Source organism: Melanerpes formicivorus, unplaced genomic scaffold (assembly GCF_026170545.1).
Source record: "Melanerpes formicivorus ecotype bairdi unplaced genomic scaffold, bMelFor1.0.p_v2 SCAF_224, whole genome shotgun sequence".
NCBI lineage: Eukaryota > Metazoa > Chordata > Aves > Piciformes > Picidae > Melanerpes > Melanerpes formicivorus.
In genome coordinates, this window is record NW_027142576.1 from 93,066 (window position 1) to 112,836 (window position 19,771).

General features: G+C 56.5%; 1 protein-coding gene across 3 annotated transcripts in view; it reads left to right on the top strand.

The window, feature by feature from the left end:
* LOC137458109 (zinc finger protein 850-like) overlaps nt 1-19,771 on the top strand; it is a 35,720-nt gene extending 15,949 nt beyond the window's left edge. Inside the window, exons 1-3 of one of the 3 annotated variants that reach the window (XM_068169786.1) lie at nt 3,693-3,796; nt 14,237-14,324; nt 14,850-19,771. In XM_068169786.1, the coding sequence (XP_068025887.1) occupies nt 14,932-17,505 (2,574 nt within the window). In that variant the 5' untranslated portion in view covers nt 3,693-3,796; nt 14,237-14,324; nt 14,850-14,931 and the 3' untranslated portion in view covers nt 17,506-19,771. Of the gene's footprint in view, nt 1-3,692; nt 3,797-14,236; nt 14,325-14,849 lie in introns of those variants that run through there. The other 2 variants (XM_068169787.1, XM_068169792.1) reach the window with 2 other exon arrangements.

A 19,771-nucleotide genomic window follows, 5' to 3' on the forward strand; every position in this document is an offset into this window, starting at 1 on the left:
ACATCATACAGAGATTTCCCAATCTGACTGTATCCAGGAATGTGCAGTCTCCAAAATCCCACTATCCCCAAGAAACGTAGGGTCTCTTTCTTGTTCATGGGATTTGCCATGGTAGAGACTCTATTTACCACATCCACTGGAATGTGTCGGTGTCCATCCTGCCACCGTACTCCCAGAAACTGAATCTCTGTGGTAGGTCCTTTCACCTTGTCTCATTTGATGGCAAAACCTGCATTCAGAAGAATGTCAATGATTTTGTTACCTTTCTCGAAGACTTCCTCAGCAGTTTTACCCCAGACGATGATATCATCGATGAACTGGATGTGTTCTGGAGCACCGCCTTTCTCCAGAGCATTGTGGATTACTGCATGACAGATGCTGGAGCTGCGGATCCAGCCCACTGGCAATCTGTTGATGGTGTACTGGATTCCTCTCCAGGTGAAGGCAAACTGAGGCCTGCATTCCTCTGCTATGGGAATAGAGAAAAATGCATTAGCAATGTTTATGGTAGCATACCACTTGGCCTCTTTGGATTCCAGCTCATACTGTAGCTCCATCATGTCTGGTACTGCTGCACTCATAGGCGGAGTTACTTCATTCAGGGCTCGGTAGTCTACTGTCAGACGCCAGTCTCCATTCTGCTTCCGCACAGGCCACACTGGACTGTTGAAAGGTGAATGAGTTTTGCTGACGACTTTCTGACTCTCCAACTGACGAATCAGATTCTGAATGGGCAACAAAGAGTCACGGTTGGTTCTGTATTCTCTGTGATGCACAGTCTGAGAAGCAACCGGCAACTTAATGTCCTGTATCTTGGGTTGTTCCACAACTGCAGATTCATCAGAAAGCTCAGGTCTAACAGATAGCTTCAGGTTTTGTCCATCAATTTCTACAGAAGCTACTCCCAAAGCCCATTATTAACCATTAGGGTCTTTGAAATGCTCTTCTCTCAGAAAATCAATTCCCAAAATACAAGGTGTGTCAGGTCTGGTCACCACAGGAGGCTTCTGCCACTGTTTATCAGTTAAACTTGTATCAACTTCTACCTTAGCTAACTCTTGAGATGCACCAGTGACTCCCAGAATAGTTATATGCTCAGATCCCTGATAATTCAATGGCATTCTGGTGCACTGAGCAGGACAGGAAAAGAATCAAGGGAGGGAAGCAGCACCACAGGAACTGAACAAAGGGAGGGAAGCAGCACCACAGCAACTGAACCAAGGGAGGGAAGCAGCACAACAGGAACTGAACCAAGGGAGGGAAGCAGCACAACAGCAACTGAACCAAGGCAGGGAAGCAGCACAACAGCAACTGAACCAAGGCAGGGAAGCAGCACAACAGCAACTGAACCAAGGCAGGGAAGCAGCACAACAGCAACTGAACCAAGGCAGGGAAGCAGCACAACAGCAACTGAACCAAGGCAGGGAAGCAGCACAACAGCAACTGAACCAAGGCAGGGAAGCAGCACCACAGCAACTGAACCAAGGGAGGGAAGCAGCACAACAGCAACTGAACCAGGGGAGGGGAGCCACAGTACCAGAAGAACAGGAGAACAACAACCAGAAGAGCAGAGGTGAAAAGGAAGAATGCAACCACGAGGAAGAGCCTCCCAAGCCTACTGCCAGGTGTGGACAAGAGCAGCTGAATGTAAAAGAGCAGGAACCAGCATGAGGATGGAGCAGCTCAGTGTGCACTAACTGTGTACAACTTGTGTGCAGGCACAGAGCTGAGGAGGAAATCTTCCCCCGTGTCCAGGTCTGCTTACAAACTGTTACAGAAGGCAACTGAGCAGTCTGAGCTGCTGAGCTTGTCTTTTTCTTTGTATCATTCAAGAGCCAATAAATCCCTTCAGAACTGTTCAAAACCTCTGGAGCTATCATGAAAATCTCTGACAAACTCTCAACAAATAATTCTGGAGAGATCTTAGTGAGTCTCTCGGCTGACTGATCTAGTTGGCAGGCTTCAAAACTACTTCAAGAGCTTTCAAACAGCCTTACAAATCATCAGCACCTCTTTAAAACTCTCCCAGCCTTCAACAAACTCATCAAAACCATTCACAACTCTTACAACTTCCTCCAACCACCCCAAGATGCATTCAGATCTCTTCCCTGATGTTACTGCAGAGTCTTTCATCACTTAGGGTTCCCAAAGCTCTTCCAAGATCCCTGAAAAATCATCAAAACCTTTCCACATTCCGCAAAGCCTCTTGAAGACTTTGCAAAAGTCCTCAAGATCTCTTTAAAGCTCTCAAAAGCTCACTGGGAAGAGATTTTGAGGATTACTTAGATCTCATTGTAATTATTAATTACCATATTGTATGCTAATCAATGACCAATTACCCTATTCTGTCATAATTACTGCTTGCTTATAACATTTGATTAGAATTACTTATGACTTAAAATATTTTATTATAATTAACTAACAAATGCCTGCTGAGGGCAAGCTGGGCACAGGGCTTGGGCTTCCTGAGGGCAGGGACAAAGCCTGACCCCAGCTGTGCACACAGAGACCTGCAGAGACCTGTGCCCAGCCCTGGCATAAGGCCTGGCACAGCCAAGCCCTCACAAAGGACTTCACCTGCACAGGGGAGGGCACCTGAGCAGAGCCCTTCTCTGCATGGGCACAGCTCTGGCAGGGGCTGTGGGGCAGGAGGAGCCAGGCCTGGTGCTGCCAGAGCCCACCCAGCATCCCCTGAACACTCTCTCCTCTGCTGCAGGCTGCCACTGGGGCCCTCTCCTCTGCCAGGACAGCAACAGGGACCAATCCTGGCTGGGGCAGCGCCCAGCTGGGGCAAAGGCTGTGCCAGAGCACAGCAGGCTGCAGCCTGCCCCTCCCCCCAGCACTGCTGCACCTCCAGCCTGCCCCACACGGGGCTGTGCCCAGGGGGCACCTCCAGCCCTGCTCACAGGCTAAGGCCAAGGCCAGCACAGGGCGGCAGGGGCAGGCCCTGGCCCTTCCCACACCAGCAGCTGCTGCAATTCTGCCAGCTGCTGCAGCAGCTCCTGCAGGGCAGCAAGGCCGCGCACACCCCTCCCACAACAGCACAGACGCCACCCACTCCCCCTACACACCTCCCCCGTGCCCCACACAGCCCCTCGCATGTCCCCAGGAGCCCCCAGGACAACCCCCACCGATGATTCCCCCTGGAACCCCACAGAGGCTCCCCCGAGCCCCACCCACCCCTACCCCACAAACCCTTCACCAGCCCGAGCCCGCACACCCCGCTCCCTGATCCCCACGCCGCGACACAACCCTCAGCCCCCGGCCATTCCGATCCCCACCTCGGGATCCCCTCCTCAGCTCCAGGGGATCTCGATCCCAACTCAAGCACCCCCGCGGGAGCCCCAGGCAATCCCCACCGCCCCCCCAGGATCCGCAGCTCAGCCCCAGAGACTCCCTCCCCTCCCCTCACCCCACCCCAGCTGGCAGCCGAGACAACGGGGACGCAGAGCAGGAGGCCGAAGCCGAGCTGGGAGCAGAGGAAGCTGCCGAGCGCCGGCCCGGGCAGGCTCCTGGGGCCTGGGCGAGCAGAGAGCGCTGCGCTGGAGCCCCCGGGCCGGCCGTTCCGCATGCGGCGGCCGCGTGTCAGGAAGTTCCGCCCACAGCTGGGCGCAACAGCCAATCGGAGGCGCCGGGAGCGCGGCAGCTCCTCCCCCTGGGCGCTGCCGAGGCACAGCGAGGAGCTGCCGCTGCCGGCCGCGGCCGCCATTGGTGCTGCCCCGTGGGGAGCGGCAGCGGTGCCGCAGCGCGGGAGAAGCGCCGGAGGTGCTGGCGGGCGAGCGGCAGCTGCCGGCTGGTGAGCTGCGGCAGGGGCCGGGGAGCGCTGAGGGCGGCGGGAGCGGAGCGGCGCGGGGCAGGGGCAGGGGCAGGGGCTGGGCGGGCCCCGGAGCGCGCTGCGAGATGGTTGAGCCCCGGGGCCGCGGCGGGAGCTGAGGCCTTGGAGCCTTGTGGGGGCCGGGGGGGAGCCTCGGCCGCTGCGGCCTCTGCTGGCCCGGGCCCCGGGAGCCTGCCGGGGCCGGCGGTCGGCAGCTTCCTGAGCTGCGAGCCGTCCCTCGGCCTCCTGCTCTGCGTCGCCTTTGTCTGCCCGGGGCGGGGGGCAGCCCTGGGGCGGAGGCAGGCAGCCTGGGCTCGGGGTTGCGATCCCCTGGGGCTGAGGGCTGCAGCCTGGATGCTTTGGGACGCTCGGGGGAAAGCTGTGGCCGGGCTCAGGATCCCCTGGGGCCGGGTGGGGGTCGGTGGGGCCCGGCTGCCCCTGGCTGCCGCAGCCTCCTGCGGCGCTGCTGAGGCTGTGTGGCCGCAGGCCGCGCTGGGCGCCTCCGGCCAGGCCTCGGGCAGCAGGCGGCAGGGCGCGGCCAGGCCCCCCCCGGGGGCGCTGCATGGAGGGCAGCAAGCAGGCCCCGGGCAGGCTCCCGGAGACTTTGCTGCTTTCCCTGCTGCCCCAGCACGGCCAGCTGCGGGGAGCGGGAGAGTGTGGGGGGAGTTCCGGCCCTGAAGCCCCGAACAGCCTCCCCGCACCCCCTGTGCCCCCCTGGGCAGCCCAGGCTGGCCCCTGCCCCAAGCAGGAGGAGCAAAGGCACAGCCCAGAATGCCCCCTGCAGCTCAGAATGTTCCCCCAGCACAGCAAAGTGAGAAGCCAGGAGCCTGAGCTGCCCTCCCGGGAACCAGAACCAGCCTAGGACCCCAAAATGCTGCCTGGGACCCTCAGGTGCACCCCTGGCACCCCAAAAGTGTCCCAGAGGCACTGAAAATGGTCTCCGAGCTCCAGCTGGTGGGAAAGGACCCCAGCCCAGGCCGGGGGGGTCTGGAGGGGTTCTGAGCAGCAGGGCCATAGCAGCACTGTTTTGAGCCCTTCCTGTCTAGGGGTGAGGAAGAGAGATGGGGCAGCAGCGTTTTAGTAGCCTCCTGTTCTTCCCTCAGCTCCACCTGGGGACTCCTCTGGGGACATCCTGGGTTCCTTGGGGATGGTTTTGGGGTGCAGGAGGGTAACTGAGGGTTCCAGGGAGGCATTTTGCTGGGCCTTCTGCAGAGCTGGGCAGGGAGGTTAAGGAGGTGTCAGCCTCACCCCAGACCCACAGCCCCCCCTGAGCTCCCAGCCCCCCCAGCCTGTCTTTGCTGGCTGCCAGCTTCTGCTTCTCTCCCTTGGCCTTGAGCCTTTGTTGTCCTGGCTGGAGGGGGAGGATGCACCCCCAGCCCCTCCTGCAGCTGCTGCTGGGTGGGGGCACAGCTGGGGACACATCAGGGGCCTGTGGTGCCCGGGTGGCTCCTGCCCCACCCAGAGTGCCAGGGTCAGCCAGGCCCCATGCAAGCCCCAAATGCTCCAGACCCCCCCAGCCCCTGCCACAGGATTTCCCCCTTGAGCCCCAAAGGGTCCTGACTGCAACCCCCAGCCCCAAGGGATCCCAACCCCACAGCCCCCAGCAGAGCCCCCCCAGACTGCCCCTCCCCAGCCCCACGACCTTCCCCTCCCCTATCCCAGCCCCCATCCCATAGCCTCAGGGAGCACTGCTGTACCCCAGCAGCTCCTGAGCCAAGCCCCAGGGGCTGCCCCGAGCTCTGCTCCTGCTCTGTGTCCCCTTGGTGCCGGCTGCCGGGGGGTGAGGGAGTGTGTCTGGCTGAGGGGGGATCCTGAGGGGGGGATGGGGGCCCTGGGAGCTCAGGCATTGCTGCCCTGAGCCTGCACACCGTGCAGTGCCACTGAGGGGTTTGTGTAGTGTCCAGCCAACCACACAGGGTCATTCCCATCCCACTCAATGGGGGGTTAGGACAATTAGTTCTCAGAAGCCATTTGCATTGTCCCTCCCCAGCGTTCCTTCCTTCTGTGCCTGCGGGAAGCCATCTGGTGGTGGGGAGTAGGGGTGCTGGGATGAGGCAAGTTGTCTTCCTCACAGCTGTGCTTTTCACCTTGTACCTCTGAACTGCTTTGGCTGCTTGGCCTTCAGTTGCCTTCTTGCCAGGTGTCATAGGCCCTAGCCTTGAACAGATTCTTTCCTTTATGTGGTGCTTGCTAAGGAGCTCCTTTATCATCCTGATGATGAGCTGCTTCCTCTGGCCTGCTGCTGCCTGTTCTGAAATGCTTGGAAGAGTTTACCAGAGCTGCAAGGTCAGGTTCAGAAATGACTTTGCTGCTCTGTTCTGCAGTACACACTTGGCTCCTCATACTGACTCTGATACATACACCTAGTACCTCTCCTCCTCCTAATACCTAGCCTTGTCCATAGACTTACCTATGTGATCCAATGCCTGTAGCAGTAGGAGTTGGTGGTGCTGGGGGAGCCTCTGTGTGGCTGTTGTGTGGGGAGGGGGCATGAGGTTTGGAGTGGGGAGTCCTGGGCTTCCGAGAGGGGCTCTGTGCAGGTCTTTATTAGAATAAAACTTGATTAAAATAAACCAAACCAGGTTGGAAGAGACCTTCAAGATCATCGTGTCCAACCCATCAACCAATCCAACCCACCCAAACAGCTAACCCATGGCACCAAGCACCCCATGAATTCTCCTTCTGAACACCTTCAATGACGGCGACCTCACCACCTCCCCGGGCAACCCATTCCATAGTGGAATCACTCTTTCTGTATAGAACTTCTTCCTAACATCCAACCTGAACCTCCCCTGGCGCAGCCTGAGAATGTGTCCTCTTGTTCTGGTACTGGGTGCCTGGGAGAAGAGACCATCATCCGCCTGTTTACAACCTCCCTTCAGGTAGTTGTAGAGAGTGATAAGGTCACCCCTGAATCTCCTCTTCTCCAGGCTGAGCAACCCCAGCTCCCTCAGCCTCTCCTCATAGGGCTTGTGTTCCAAACCCCTCACCAACTTTGTTGCCCTTCCCTGGACTCATTCCAGCAAGTCAACATCCTTCCTAAACTGAGGGGCCCAGAACTGGACACAGTACTCGAGGTGTGGCCTAACCAGTGCAGTATACAGGGGCAGAATGACCTCCCTGCTCCTGCTGGCCACACTGTTCCTGATGCAGGCCAGGATGCCATTGGCCCTCTTGGCTGCCTGGGCACACTGCAGGCTCATGTTCATCCTACCATCAACCAGCACCCCCAGGTCCCTCTCTGCCTGGCTGCTCTCCAGCCACTCTGACCCCAGCCTGTAGCACTGCATGGGGTTGTTGAGGCCAATGTGCAGAACCCGGCACTTGGATGTGTTCAATCTCATGCCGTTGGATTCTGCCCATCTGTCCAGCCTGTCCAGGTCCCTCTGCAGAGCCTCTCTACCCTCCAGCAGATCAAGTCCTGTCCCCAGCTTGGTGTCGTCAGCAAATTTACTGATGATGGACTCAATGCCCTCATCCAGATCATCAATAAAGATGTTAAAGAGCACTGGGCCCAGCACTGATCCTTGGGGCACACCACTAGTGACTGGCTGCCAGCTGGATGTGGCATCATTCACCACCACTCTCTGGGCTCGGCCATCCAGCCAGTTCCTAACCCATCGCAGTGTGCTCCCGTCCAAGCCATGGGCTGACAGCTTGGCCAGGAGTTTGCTATGGGGGACGGTGTCAAAGGCCTTGCTGAAGTCCAGGTAAACTACATCCACAGGCCTCCCCCCATCCACCAGGCGGGTCACCTGATCATAGAAGGAGATCAGTTTGGTCAGGCAGGACCTGCCTTTCCTAAATCCTTGCTGGCTGGGCCTGATCCCTTGGCCATCCTGTAAGTGTTGTGTTATTGCACTCAGGATGACCTGTTCCATGATCTTGCCTGGCACTGAGGTCAGGCTGACAGGCCTGTAATTCCCTGGCTCATCCAACCGGCCCTTCTTATGGATGGGCACCACGTTGGCCAGCTTCCAGTCCTCTGGGACCTTGCCTGTGAGCCAGGACTGCTGGAAAATTATGGAGAGTGGCTTGGCCAGCTCATCTGCCAGCTCTCTCAGCACCCTAGGATGAATCCCATCTGGTCCCATGGACTTGTGGGGATCCAAGCTGCTAAGGAGAGTTCCAACCACCTCCTCATGGAACATAGGGAAACTGTGCAGCTCCCTGGCTCCTTCTGCCAGCTCTGCAGGCCAGCTGTCAGGAAGACGTTCTGCCCTTCTAGTAAAAATTGAGGCAAAGAAGTTGTTAAGTATCTCTGCCTTTTCCTCATCCTTTGTTGCAATGTTCCCCTCTGTATCCACCAAAGAGTGGAGGTTGTCCTTCCCCTTCCTCTTACTATTAATGTATTTATAGAAGGACTTTTTCTTGTGCTTCACAGTAGAGGCCAGTTTAAGCTCCAAGTGTGCTTTTGCCTCCCTAATTTTCTTCCTACAAGACCTTACAACATCCTTAAACATTCTGTGGGTTGCCTCCCCTCTCTTCCAAAGGTGATGCACCCTCTTTTTTTCCCTCAGTTCCATTAAAAGTTCATGAACCATCCAGGCTGGCCGTCTGCCCCGGCGGCTCATCTTCCGGCACATTGGCACAGCTTGTCCCTGAGCCTTCAACAATTCTTCATTGAAGTAGGTCCAGCTCTCCTGGACCCCTTTGTTTTTAAGGGCTTTATCCCAAGGAACCCTCTGAATTAGTTCCTTGAGTAACCCAAAGTCTGCCCTCCGGAAGTCCAGAGTGGAGGTCTTCTTGCCGCCCCTCTTGGCTTGACCAAAAACCGAGAATTCAATTATCTCGTGGTCACTGGACCCCAAACACCCTCCAACCACCACATCGCCCACCAGTCCCTCCCTGTTGGTGAAGAGGAGGTCAAGCATAGCCTTGCCCCTGGTAGGCTCTCACAGCACCTGGGATAAGAAGCTGTCCTCCATGCATTCTAAGAACCTTCTAGACTGTCTCCTCTCTGCCGTGTTGAGTTCCCAGCAGATGTCAGGCAGGTTGAAGTCGCCCATGAGAACAAGGTCTGGAGATCTTGAGACAGCCCTAAGCTGCCTATAGAATGCTTCGTCAACATCTTCCTCCTGGTTGGGTGGTCTCTAACAGACTCCAACCAGGGTGTCTGCCCTGCTGGTCTTCCCTCTAATTCTTATCCACAAGCATTCAACCCGATTGTCCCTAATCTCCATCTCAATGGCATCTAGTGCCTTCCTGATGTAAAGGGCCACCCCTCCACCCCTTCTTCCTCGCCTGTCTCTCCTGAAGAGCTTGTAACCGTCAATTGCAGCGCTCCAGTCATGTGAGTCGTCCCACCACATCTCTGTGATGGCAACTACATCATAATTTTCCTGCTGCATCAAGGCTTCCAGCTCCTCCTGTTTGTTACCCATGCTTCGTGCATTAGTGTACATGCACTTCAGCTGGGCTGCTGGTTTCACCTCCGACTCTAGCTTGTTGCCCCCAGACTCTTGTCTGAGAGGATTATTTTCAGCCCCTTCCCCTTTTGAAACTAGTTTAAAGCCCTGTCGATGAGACCCGCCAATTCCCTACCCAGGATCTTTTTACCTTTAGGGGACAGTCCGTTCTCATATACAGTGATCTTTCCCCTTCTCTGGGACAGATGTACTCTGTCTGTTGCCAGCTGGCCTGGTGCAGTAGAAAGTTTCCCAATATCAAAAAAACCAAAATTCTTTTGACTGCACCAGTCTCTAAGCCACTTGTTAACTATAGCTGCTGACCTGTTCCTTACTGTATTCCCTCCTGCAGTTAAGGGTATTGGTGAAAAAATTATTTGTGCCCCTGACCCCTCAACCAGGTCTGGAGGGGTCTGTGTGATTCTGGCAACCTCTGTTGGGCTGTGGGTAGCTGGGGAGGGGGTCTCTGGTGTTGGAGGTGGTTTGGGCAGTTTGGGGGGGGTCTGGGTGGCTCTAGGGGTGGCTGTGGGGCACAGGGGAGGTGTGTAGGGTCAGTGGGTGGTGTCTGCGCTGTTGTGGGAGGGGTCTGTGCGGTTCTGGGGCCATCGGTGGGACACAGGAGGGGTGGGTGTGTTTGGAGGTTGCTTGTGCTGCTGAATCCCCCTGCTAGGGGCAGCTGCAGGCCCCCCTGGCTGCTGCTCTGTTAGCAACCGCAGCCATTGGTGCCCTGCAGGGTCTGGCCCCGGCCCCAGCCCCCTCTGCTGGCTGCTTCAAACCCCTGTGTGCCCTCCAATCTCTTTTGGTATAAATACTCCCTAATGGTTTCCTGACTCATTTCCAATTCCTCTCAGGGTTTGCTGAACACAGAAAGGCTCAGGGCAGGAGGAGCTTTTGCTCTCTGCCTGCAGGCTGAGAGCTGTGCAGAGCTTTTGTCAGCTCTGCTGGCAGGAAGCAAGGTCAGAAGCTGTGGGGCCAGGGCGTCGCAGGAGCCTGGGGTGTGGAGCCAAAGCCCCTCCCCTATTTCTCAGTCGTGTTCTGTAACTCCTCCCCCTGCTGCCCATGCACACAGCCCGCTCAGGGGCTCGCACGCCCCCTGCCCAGCAATAGCCTTCCTCATCTTCATCTCCCTCAGCTCTGTTAGCGGTCCAGCGAGAGCTTGAAGGTCTTTTGCGGCCATCCCAGGATGTCAACACCTTCCTGTCCCCCCTCGGTTTCATAGCCAAAGGGGCTACAGACAGAGGTTGTCCCTTCCCCTTAGCATGCAGCTGGGAGCTTCTGGGCTCCCACCAAGCGTTGCCTGGCACCCCTGGGCAGCGGGGCACAAACACCAATTGTTCCCAGGCAGCCCTTGGCAGCTGGCTGTTTCTAATCAAACCCCAATTAATTCTCCCCTGCTACAAATGGGAGAGAGTCCTGTTGAGAGGGTTTTTCCCTTCTGGGGTTATAGCTTTCACTTGGAATTCCCTGGGATTACTCCCAGCAGTGCTGTCACATGGAGCCTTTTTGGGTTAGTTTGCGGTGTCCTGAGAGCGCACAATGGAGGTGAGACTTGGAAAGAGAAGTGCTGAGAAGGAAGCTTCAGGGCTCCTGGGTGGCAAAGCTGTCTGGGTGTGGATCCGAGCTGTGGAGTGTAGGAGAGCCTTCAGGGCCTTGTTCTCTTGATGGAGATGTGGACAGAGGAACTCCTGCTCCCAGAAGAGGGTTTCAAGTAGGTTAAAACTCAACTCCTGTGCATGGATTTGTGGGGGGAAATGTTTGTCTTCTTGTGGCCAACTCAGCCTTTCCCTCTGCAGTAGGAGAGTGACAGCCTGGGCTTTTCAATCCCTGGGGCACTGGGCACCCTCTGGGCTGGTGTTCTTCTCTAGAGCTTTGCAGCCCAGCTCCAGGTCTGCTGTTGCTTGAAAGTCCTGATGGTTGTTTTGTGCAGCCCCAGGTGTTGGCTCTGTCTCCTGGATCAGTTTGGTCCTTCCTCTTTTCACCCTTCAGTTTCAGAATCTGACCACACTTTGAAGCTTTTGCTCCAATGGTTTCTCTCCTGCCAGCATTCTGTGTTCCTTCCTGGAGTGCTGTGTCCAGTTCTGGTGCCCCCAAGATTTTGAGCTGTTGGAGGGAATTCAGAGGAGGCCACAGGGGTGGTGGGAGGGCTGGGGCACCTCCCCTCTGGGGGTGGGCTGGAAGAGTTGTGGCTGTTGAGACTGGAGAGGAGAAGGCTCCTGGGAAGCTTGGAGCAGCCTTGTGGTACCTGCTGGGGGCTGTGGGAGAGCTGGGGAGGGACTTTTGTCAGGGGCTTGTAGTGATGAGACAAGGGGGAATGGATTGAAGCTTGAGGAGGGCAGATTTGGAGTGGAGCTTGAGAGGAAATTGTTTGGAGTGGGGGTGGTGAGACCCTGGAGCAGGTTGCCCAGGGAGGTGCTGGCTGCCCCCTCCCTGGAGGTGTTGAGGGGCAGGTTGGATGAGGGCTTGAGCAGCTTGGTCTGGTGGAAGGTGTCCCTGCCCATGGCAGGGGGGTGGAGCTGGCTGATCTTTGGGGTCCCTTCCAGCCCAAACCATTCTCTGAATCCTTGGATTTGCACACTTAGCAGAGCTTCAATGAATGAAACTCGAAATAAGCAAAACTGTGAAACTGCTTTGGGGCTCCAGAACTGGACACAGAGCTCCAGGTGTGGTCTCACCAGAGTGGGGCAGAGGGGCAGAATCACCTCCCTGGCGCTGCTGGCCACCCTTCTCTGGCTGCAGCCCAGGATGTGATTGGCTGTCTGGGCTGCAAGTGCTCACTGCTGGCTCCTGTTGAGCTTCTCTTCCAGCAGCACCTCCAGGTCATTTCCTTCAGGGCTGCTATCCAGCCAGTCCCTGTCCAGCCTATATCCGTGCCTGGGATTGCCCTGACCCAGCTGCAGGACCTTGCACTTGGTCTGGTTGAACATCATGAGGTTGGCTTGGGCCCAGCTGGGCAGCCTGTCCAGGTCCCTCTGGATGGATCCCTTCTCTCCAGTGTGTCTGCTGCCCCACACAGCCTGGTGTCGTTGGCAAACTGGCTGAGGGTGCCCTCAAGTCAGTCTAAGGAGGACAGCATATTTTCACAGGTTTAAACCCCACACTAACCAACATGGGGTTTCTGTAAGTTAATTTTAGAGCTGTGATGGTTGAGTCTAATCCACAGTTTGTATGTCCCAGAGGTGTTCTGGTGCAGGTGACTTTTCTCTCTGATATCAACTATGATTTGTTAGAAGAGAGCGTTTTGTTCTGTCTTCATTTTGTAACTCCCAAGGACAGTGGTGGATTCCCCTACACTGCACAGTTTGAAGGCTCAGCTTGCCAGGGGGCTGGGGCAGCTCCTCCTCCTCCTAGAATCACACTGGTTTGGGTTGGAAGTGACCTGCAAAGTTCATCCACTCCAAGCCCCCGTGCACTCAGCAGGGACATCATCCACTAGATCAGGTTGCCCTGAGCTCTGTCCAGCCTCACCTTGAAGATCTCCAGGGGTGGGGCCACAACCACCTCCCTGGGCAACTTGTTGCAGTGTTCCAGCAGCCTCCTGGTGCAGAACTTGCTCCTCACATCCAATCTCTATGTGCTCTGCTCTCTTTGAAGCCATTGGCCCTGGTCCTGTCCCTGCAGGCCCTTGGAAACAGTCTCTCTCCATCCTTCTTGTAGTCCCTTCAGGTACTGGAAGGTCACTATTAGGTCTCCCCAGAGCCTTCTCTTCTCCAGGCTGAACACCCACCAGCTCCCTCAGCTTGTCCTTGTAGCAGAGCTGTTCCAACCCCCTGATCATTTTTGTGTCCCTTGGTGGGGCTTTGGGGCCTCTCAGAGGACACAATCTGAGTGTAGATGGAGCAGATGGACAGATAGAGTTTGAAGTCAGCAGGGGGGGTGGGAGGGATTAGTTCAGCAGCCGCGTGGCTCTGCCTGACTCCTCCCTACAATGGTACTGGCAGCAGCTGATCCTGGAAGCTGAAACACCCCAAAGCCTGCCTGGATCAGGACAGTCTCCTGACATCCAGCACAGCGCAAGCAGGCACTTGGGGATCTTACCCAGACACCCCACCCCATACCCCATGTCAGGAGTCACCTGAGGTCTCTCTCTCTTGTCCCATTTCAACAATTCCTGCATGAGGTGGCTGCAGGGTCCCTACCCACCCCTGTTCTGTAACCCTTCCCCCGGGCTTGATGTTCTTTCAGTCCTCCAGCTCATTCCAGCCTTTAGTCTCAGGGACCTTCCATTCTCCTGCTTTCAGTCCACTTCTTTAGATGCTTCCTCAGCCACAACATTCTCCACTCCACCCTTCCAGCTGCAGTGGCAGTGGAGCTGTGGGACACAGGGCCATGGGACGGCAAAGCCACCGGGGACATGGATGGGCTGGGAATGGTCAGGCAGGAATTAGGCCTTGTGGGGATTGGCCTTTAATGTGCCACAAGGCCTTGTCCCCCACAGAAAGGGGCAGGATCAAGGGCCCACGTGGTGAATGTGTGCAGGAAATACCAGAATCAGGCAGCATTTCAGGAGATAAAAGGAGACTCCTCCTGCATCACAGTGAGGGCTGAGCAGATTTTGCAAGAAGCTGACCAAGTCCTTTCCCCTTTCCTGCAGCTGCAGGAATCATGAACATCCCTTTCTTTGTGTCCTCAGGGCTTCACTGACCTTCTGTGGAGGAGTGGTCAGCACAGAGGTGGCCCTGGACAGGGTCCTGGTGGCAGGAGGTGCCTGCAGAGCAGAACCAAATACAGAGTGGGCTGGAGTGGGGTCTGTGGTCAGGGCCAGGAAGGAGAGCTGAGTCCAAAGCAAGAGCTGCTGTAAGACACAGCTGCAGCAGAGGCCTGGGAGTGGCTGGCTGGAGGCAGCTCTCTTGTGGTGCCGCCCTGCAGATTTCTGTGTGCTGGGCAAGGAGCTGAGTCTGGCCTGAAGTCCTGTCCATCTGCACCCTCAGCAAGGCCCAGCTCCGGCCACGGGCAGTGCTGAGCCATCCCTTGGAGGTCAATCTTCTTCTCTGAGCCCTTTGCTTCTCTCTTACAGGGTCAGTGTCCTTCTGTCCATCACATCTGCGCCTCTGGGCTGGGCAACAGCAGAGTTTGCAGATCTGCTCCTTGGGACAGCCCAGCAGGTAAAACAACTCAGACTGGGACAACAGAGGGACCCCAGCCCCCGACTGACTCCTGTGGCACCTCCCAACCTCCTCCAGAGCTTTCTACCTACCACATCTCACTCACTGGGAGCTCTGACTGATGTCAGCTGTGGTGGGAGTCTGGAGCTCCACCAGGCTGATGAGGGTCTGTTGTGAGGTCAGCAATGCTGCCTCTATTGTCTGAAGCAGGAGAGATTGAAAGGTACAGCCTGGGCCAGAAACCACTCTGCCAGTGCTAGCAGGCTTGGGAACAGGGAGGATGAGACTGCTGTGTAAGTCCTGGGGTGTCTCATCACTCCCAGCCCAGGAAGCCAGGGTCTCAGCACAGGTAGTAGAGGTTTGACTCCCCCACCATGGCTGGGGCTGGGGCTTTGGTGTTCCTGTCTATTCCTTGTCATAGCCAAATATTGGGTGCTGGGAGGTGTTGACTGTTGAGGGCTGTTCTGAGCAGGGCAGGATCTCAGGGTTTGAGCTCCTGCAGTCAGGTGCTTCCATCTTCCCTAGGGAAGTGACCTCTTCCCCAACCAGCATAGCCTCAGAGAAGGACCCAGACAAGAGCTGGGAGAAGAACAACCCAGAGACCAAAATGGAGCAGCTCTATCGCATCCCCAAGGAAGAGGAGGAAGAGGACAAGATGGAGGGCGATGACTATGAGGACAATCACTATGACAGCGATGATGATGATGGGCATGAAAATGAAAATGACCAGGATGACAAAGAGGAGGGGGAGAAGGTATATGAGGAGAAAGCACCTGCAGCCCCATCAGTGCCACCCAAGCAGCTGAATCAGTGCCCAGAGTGTGGGCAGAGCTTCTCATCTGGCTCAGAGCCAGTGCAGCACTACTGCCCCCACCCTGGCACCTGGCCCCTCATCTGTGGTGATTGTGGCAAGAGCTTTATAACCAGCTCCACCCTCAACATCCACCGCCGTATCCACACTGGAGAGAAGCTTTTCCCCTGTGCAGAGTGCGGCAAGAGCTTCACCACAAGCTCCCAATTCATCCAGCACCAACTCATCCACAGTGGTGAGAAGCCGTACAGCTGTGCCGATTGCGGCAAGACTTTCAGCCACAGCACCCACCTGAATGCTCATCGCCGTATCCACACCGGAGACAAGCTGTTCCCCTGTGCAGGGTGCGGCAAGAACTTCACCAAGAGGACCAGCTTGAGCATTCACCGCCTTGTCCACACTGCTGAGAGGCTGTTCCCATGTGCCAACTGTGGGAAGAGCTTCAAGCACAGCTCCACCCTTGCCATCCACCGCCGTATCCACACTGGAGAGAAGTTGTTCCCCTGTGCAGTGTGCGGCAAGAACTTCACCAAGAGGACCAGCTTGAGCATTCACCGCCTTGTCCACACTGCTGAGAGGCTGTTCCCATGTGCCAACTGTGGCAAGAGCTTCAAGCACAGCTCCACCCTTGCCATCCACCACCGTATCCACACTGGAGAGAAGCTTTTCCCCTGTGCAGAGTGTGGCAAGAGCTTCACCACAAGCTCCCAATTCATCCAGCACCAACTCATCCACAGTGGTGAGAAGCCGTACGGCTGTGCCGACTGCGGCAAGACTTTCAACCGCAGCACCCACCTGAATGCTCATCGCCATATCCACACCGGAGACAAGCTGTTCCCCTGTGCAGAGTGCGGCAAGAGCTTCACCAAGAGGACCAGCCTGAGCATTCACCGCCTTGTCCACACTGCTGAGAGGCTGTTCCAATGTGCCAACTGTGGGAAGAGCTTCAAGCACAGCTCCACCCTTGCCATCCACCGCCGTATCCACACTGGAGAGAAGTTGTTCCCCTGTGCAGAGTGCGGCAAGAGCTTCACCACAAGCTCCCAATTCATCCGGCACCAACTCATCCACAGCGGTGAGAAGCCGTATGGCTGTGCTGACTGTGGCAAGACCTTCAACCGTAGCTCCACACTCGCCATCCACCGCCGTATCCACACCGGAGAGAATCTGTTCCCCTGTGCAGAGTGCGGCAAGAGCTTCACCACAAGCTCCCAATTCATCCGGCACCAACTCATCCACAGCGGTGAGAAGCCATATGGCTGTGCTGACTGCAGCAAGACATTCAACTGCAGCTCCCACCTGAATGCTCATCGCCGTATTCACACTGGAGAGAAGCCCTTCACCTGTGCAGAGTGCGGCAAGGGCTTCACCACGAGGTCAGCATTTATGCGTCACCAACGCATCCACATCTGTGAGAAGCTGTACAGCTGTGCTGACTGTGGCAAGAGCTTCAGGGTCAGCTCTGCTCTCATCCGCCACCGCCACATCCACACTGGTGAGAAGCCGTACAGCTGCGCTGACTGTGGCAATACCTTCAACTGTATCGCCAAGCTGAACATTCACCGCCGTATCCACACCGGAGAGAATCTGTTCCCCTGTGCAGAGTGTGGCAAGAGCTTCACCACAAGCTACCAATTCATCCAGCACCAACTCATCCATAGCGGTGAGAAGCTGTACGGCTGTGGTGACTGTGGCAAGACTTTCAACCGCAGCTCCCACCTGAATACTCATCGCCGCATCCACACTGGAGAGAAGCCCTTCACCTGTGCACAGTGTGGCAAGAGCTTCACCACGAGGTCATCATTTATCCGTCACCAACCCATCCACAGCAGTGAGAAGCCGTACAGGTGTGCTGACTGTGGCAAGAGTTTCAATAGCAGCTCGTACCTGAATATTCACCGCCGCATCCACAGTGGTGAGAAGCTGTACAGCTGTGCCGATTGCGGCAAGAGTTTCAACACCCGCTCGTACCTGAGTATTCACCACCGCATCCACACTGGAGAGAAGCCGTACAGCTGTGCCGACTGCGGCAAGAGTTTCAAAAGCAGATCCAACCTGAACAGTCACCGCCGTATCCACAGTGGTGAGAGGCTGTTCCCCTGTGCCGACTGCGGCAAGATTTTCAAATGCAGCTACTACCTGAACATTCATCGCCGTATCCACACTGGAGAGAGCCTCTTCCCCTGCGCCGAGTGTGGCAAGATCTTCACTATGAGCAGCAACCTGAGCAATCACCGCCGCAGTCACACTGGTGAGAAGCCCTTCACCTGCCGTGACTGCGGCAAGAGGTTCACCCAGAAGTGTAATCTTACCAAGCACTGCCGCAGTCATGCCAGTGATAGGCCCACACTGGAGGACAGGTACAAATAGTGCTAGTGCCACACTCATTCTGTTGGGGCAGTCGCGACTCCCGAGAGGGGCTATGCAACAGACAACCAAAATCTCCCTTCTTTCACTGAATTTCTCCAAGGCTGGCGGCTCCAGCAGGAACAAAAGCCTCCTGCCCTTCTAAACAGCAATTCATGGTGATGAGAATAATTACAGTGATGAGTTGGGACTGCCAGAACTGCCACTGGAGCTTTGGGTCTCCCTGGCTACCCGGAGGTGGATGACTGTGCCTTCTGTACTGTGGTGGGTTTGGAAGGGGTAAGGCCAAGAAGCCTCTTCCCTTCCCCCTTGTAAAGTAAAAGGGAAAAAATATTGAAGGGAAAGGAAAAAAAAAACTCGCAAGCTGAATTAGCAAAGCAGTGGAGCTATATTTACAAAGCGATGTAGGGTTTTGCAGGGAAATATTTACAAATTTACAATATTTACAATATATACAAAGATATACAACAGAGTAACACAGAAATGAGAGTAACCCCTCTCGGCAGAGAGGGGTCCCCCACCTCCGCTCTCCCCCCTTTCCCCAGATTAGGTTAGAAGAGAGAGAGAACGAAAGAAAGAAGTTAAAAGCAGTTTTGTGTTAATTGGAAAGGAGTTAATACAGGCCTTATCAGTTTTTCTCTCAAGGCCGGAGCCTTGGCAGAAAGCCCAGCACAGGGACAGAGAGCAGCCGCACCGTAGAAAGGCGGAAGCAAGACTGACTGAGAAGTGCTGGAAATGTCCAGTATAGTCCCAGCTCAGAAGTGCTTCCTCCCACTCGTCCAATGAAATTAGTTTAGACTATTCCTTCCGTTTACCAACTTCCGTCCACCATATTCCCTTTCTTAAGGGGGCAACGTCAACCGGCCACATGTACCCACCAAAATGATGTGGCAGTGTGAAGGTTTAATCCTCCCACCACATAAAGCACAGATAGACTCAGTCAGAAAAGCCAATGAGAAGCTGGATTTTACAAGCAGAATGAAATGCAATAAAAATATACACTATGCAGTATTTACAGTATATACACAAACATACAGACGACACTGCCAGGTGTGGACAAGAGCAGCTGAATGTAAATGAGCAGGAACCAGCATGAGGATGGAGCAGCTCAGTGTGCACTGTGTACAACTTCTGTGCAGGCACAGAGGTGAGGAGGCAGGGGCTGTGGGGCAGGAGGAGCCATGTCTGGTACTGCCAGAGCCCACCCAGCACCCCCTGAACCCTCTCTGCTGCAGGATGCCACTGGGGTCCTCTCCTCTGCCAGGACAGCAACAGGGACCAATCCTGGCTGGGGCAGCACCCAGCTGGGGCAAAGGCTGTGCCAGAGCACAGCAGGCTGCAGCCTGCCCCTCCCCCCAGCACTGCTGCACCTCCAGCCTGCCCCACATGGGGCTGTGCCCAGGGGGCACCTCCAGCCCTGCTCACAGGCTAAGGCCAAGGCCAGCACAGGGCGGCAGGGGCAGGCCCTCCACCAGCAGTGGTGCAATAGCAGCTCCTGCAGGGAAGCAAGGCGCTGCCCTTGAGCACAGCATCCGCCCGGCAGCTGCCAGCACAAAGGCTCCAAGCCCCCAAAGCTCCCCCACACCCCCCCACGGGAGCCTCTGCTGCGAGCCAGCCCCCACGCTGCCCACCACCTCTCCTGGCCACAGCAGCCGCCACAGTGCTGCTCCAGCTCAGCTCTGCTGCCAGGGCAGCAGGGAGCAGAGGGACACAGGGCCAGCCCCCTGCAGCCCACCACTGGCTCCGCCTGCAACACAGCAGCAGCCAAAGGGGGCCTGCAGCTGCCCCTAGCAGGGGGATTCAGCAGCACAGCAGCACAAGGAACCCCCAAGCACACCCAGCCCTCCCCAGCCCCACCGATGGCCCCACAGCCGCGCACACCCCTCCCACAACAGCACAGACGCTACCCACTCCCCCTACACACCTCCCCCGTGCCCCACACAGCCCCTCGCATGTCCCCAGGAGCCCCCAGGCCAACCCCCACCGATGATTCCCCCTGGAACCCCACAGAGGCTCCCCCGAGCCCCACCGACCCCTACCCCACAAACCCTTCACCAGCCCGAGCCCGCACACCCCGCTCCCTGATCCCCACGCCGCGACACAACCCTCAGCCCCCGGCCATTCCGATCCCCACCTCGGGATCCCCTCCTCAGCTCCAGGGGATCTCGATCCCAACTCAAGGAGCCCCGCGCCAGCCCCAGGCAATCCCCACCGCCCCCCCAGGATCCGCAGCTCAGCCCCAGAGACTCCCTCACCCCACCCCACCCCA